Here is a 1,734-nt window from a genome sequence, read left to right as displayed (position 1 = left end):
GGAGCCCTCATGGCTCCCCAGGCCCTGCTGCTGTCCCGGGCGGGTGCGGGCCTGACGTTCCCCCACCACAGACAGGAAACGGAGCTCAGGATGGTGACAACCTGCTCAGGCTACCACCTGCTCTCTGGGTGGAGCCAAGTGGGGGCTCAGGGGGACCAAGGGGGTCTGGGCATTACTGCTCCTTAGGAGTTGTTCCATAATAAAATGCCAGGTGGCAAACACAACTAAAGTATTTCTTACTTTGAATGGCGAGACCTGGGCTGTTTAGAATAGACTTCTTTCTACTTTTCTGTAAGCGGCCAGGGGCTTGGGGGTGGTTGCTAGTGGGGGGAGCGACCTGTTTAGAATAGACTTCTTTCTACTTTTCTGTACTTAATTTTTTTTTTCAGGATACAGACCAAGACCCCTAGGTGTGGCTGCGGCGCTCACACTCTGGCTGTAAGCGGCCAGGGGCTTGGGGGTGGCTGCTAGTGGGGGGAGCGAGTCCCCCGTGGTTCGTGCCCCAGCCCCAGCCCCCGGTGAAGGGTGAGGAAACAGCCAGGGGGGTGGGGGGCACCGCTCACCATCCATGTCCAGCCGCTGGATGATGACTTCCAGCTCGACCTCATTGGGCATGTAGCCCAGCGAGCGCATGGCCGTGCCCAGCTCCTGCTTGGAGATGAAGCCATTGCCGTCGCGGTCAAAGACTTTGAAGGCCTCTCGGATCTCTGTGGGGGGAGCAGAGCAGGTGGGGACTTCACTCCTGTTCCCCACCCCTGCTTCCCAGGCCTCGAGGACCCCCACGCCTGCAGCCTGAGCCCAGCAGTGCGTCCACCGAGCCTGCAGGTCTGGGCAGAGGCGACTGGCAGGTGGCCCAGGCGTCCGCATAGCGCTGCTGCTGGAGCTCAGGGCAGAGCGAGGCCCCGGCAGCCGCGGCCGTCCCCAGGGTCTCCGTGTCAGTGCGCCAGGCCCCCACAGCCCCTCCAGGCGTCCTCACAGCGACCCCCTGTGGCAGGAACCATGGGTCCCACTGTGCAAGGAGGAAGCCAGCACCCCACACTCTCCATCCCCACGCTCCCTGTCCCCATTCCGCACGTCCTCCCCTAGCTCAGCGGCTCCGTTCAGCTCAGCCCGTTAGTTAACACGCTAATGGCAGCCACGTGAGGCAGCCTTGCGGGGCTGACAGCTCGGCGCAGCCTGCCTGGGGAGCCCAAGGTTTGGGGGAAAGGGAGGCAGATGGAAGGGCCCCAGCAGGCGCAGGCCAGCTCAGATGTGGGGGTCGCTCCCCTCACTCCATTATACAGAGAGGGAGACCAGCCTGAGGGCCTGGGTGACTCAGGGTGGGGGGCAATGCAGAGGGCTGGGAGCCTGGGAATGCGCACCCCAATGAGTGACCTTGGGTGGGCCTCAGGCTTACCCACAGTGAAATGGGCGCAAAGGATGTTGGGACAAGGGTTTTCCCGAGGGCCTCCAGGAACTGCGGAGGGTCCTAACCTTTCCCAACGCCATCTGTTTCCCTGTCCCTTCCCTGGTCCTCAGCCCAGGGAGGGCCGTAAGAAGTGTTTTCCTCTGGGAGAGAGCGGATCGCAATTCACTCACAGCCTCTGCTCCAACCCCCCGTTCTCCCTACTCAGTCCACCTGCCAGCCTCCTGGCCCGGACGTCAGCAGAGAGCGCGCTCAGGTGTGCACCTGTGTGTGGTGTGTCCATACGTACATATGTGGAGTGCAGACTGATGTCTTTATGCTGCAGTCCT

The 1,734-nt window shown here is 62.1% G+C and overlaps 1 protein-coding gene across 1 annotated transcript in view; it reads right to left on the bottom strand.

Moving 5' to 3' along the window:
* The window catches only part of CABP7 (calcium binding protein 7), a 2,068-nt gene extending 1,145 nt beyond the window's left edge, over window positions 1–923 (bottom strand). The window contains exon 1 of the mRNA XM_015562883.1: window positions 564–923. Within this exon, the coding sequence (XP_015418369.1) occupies window positions 564–867 (304 nt within the window). The 5' untranslated portion in view covers window positions 868–923. The remainder of the gene's footprint in view (window positions 1–563) is intronic.
* Between the last annotated feature and the right edge of the window lie 811 nt (window positions 924–1,734).

This window comes from Myotis davidii, unplaced genomic scaffold (assembly GCF_000327345.1).
Source record: "Myotis davidii unplaced genomic scaffold, ASM32734v1 scaffold478, whole genome shotgun sequence".
NCBI classification, from domain to species: domain Eukaryota; kingdom Metazoa; phylum Chordata; class Mammalia; order Chiroptera; family Vespertilionidae; genus Myotis; species Myotis davidii.
The sequence above is the reverse complement of the archived record's forward strand: the minus strand, read 5'-3'. Positions and strand labels throughout refer to the sequence as shown.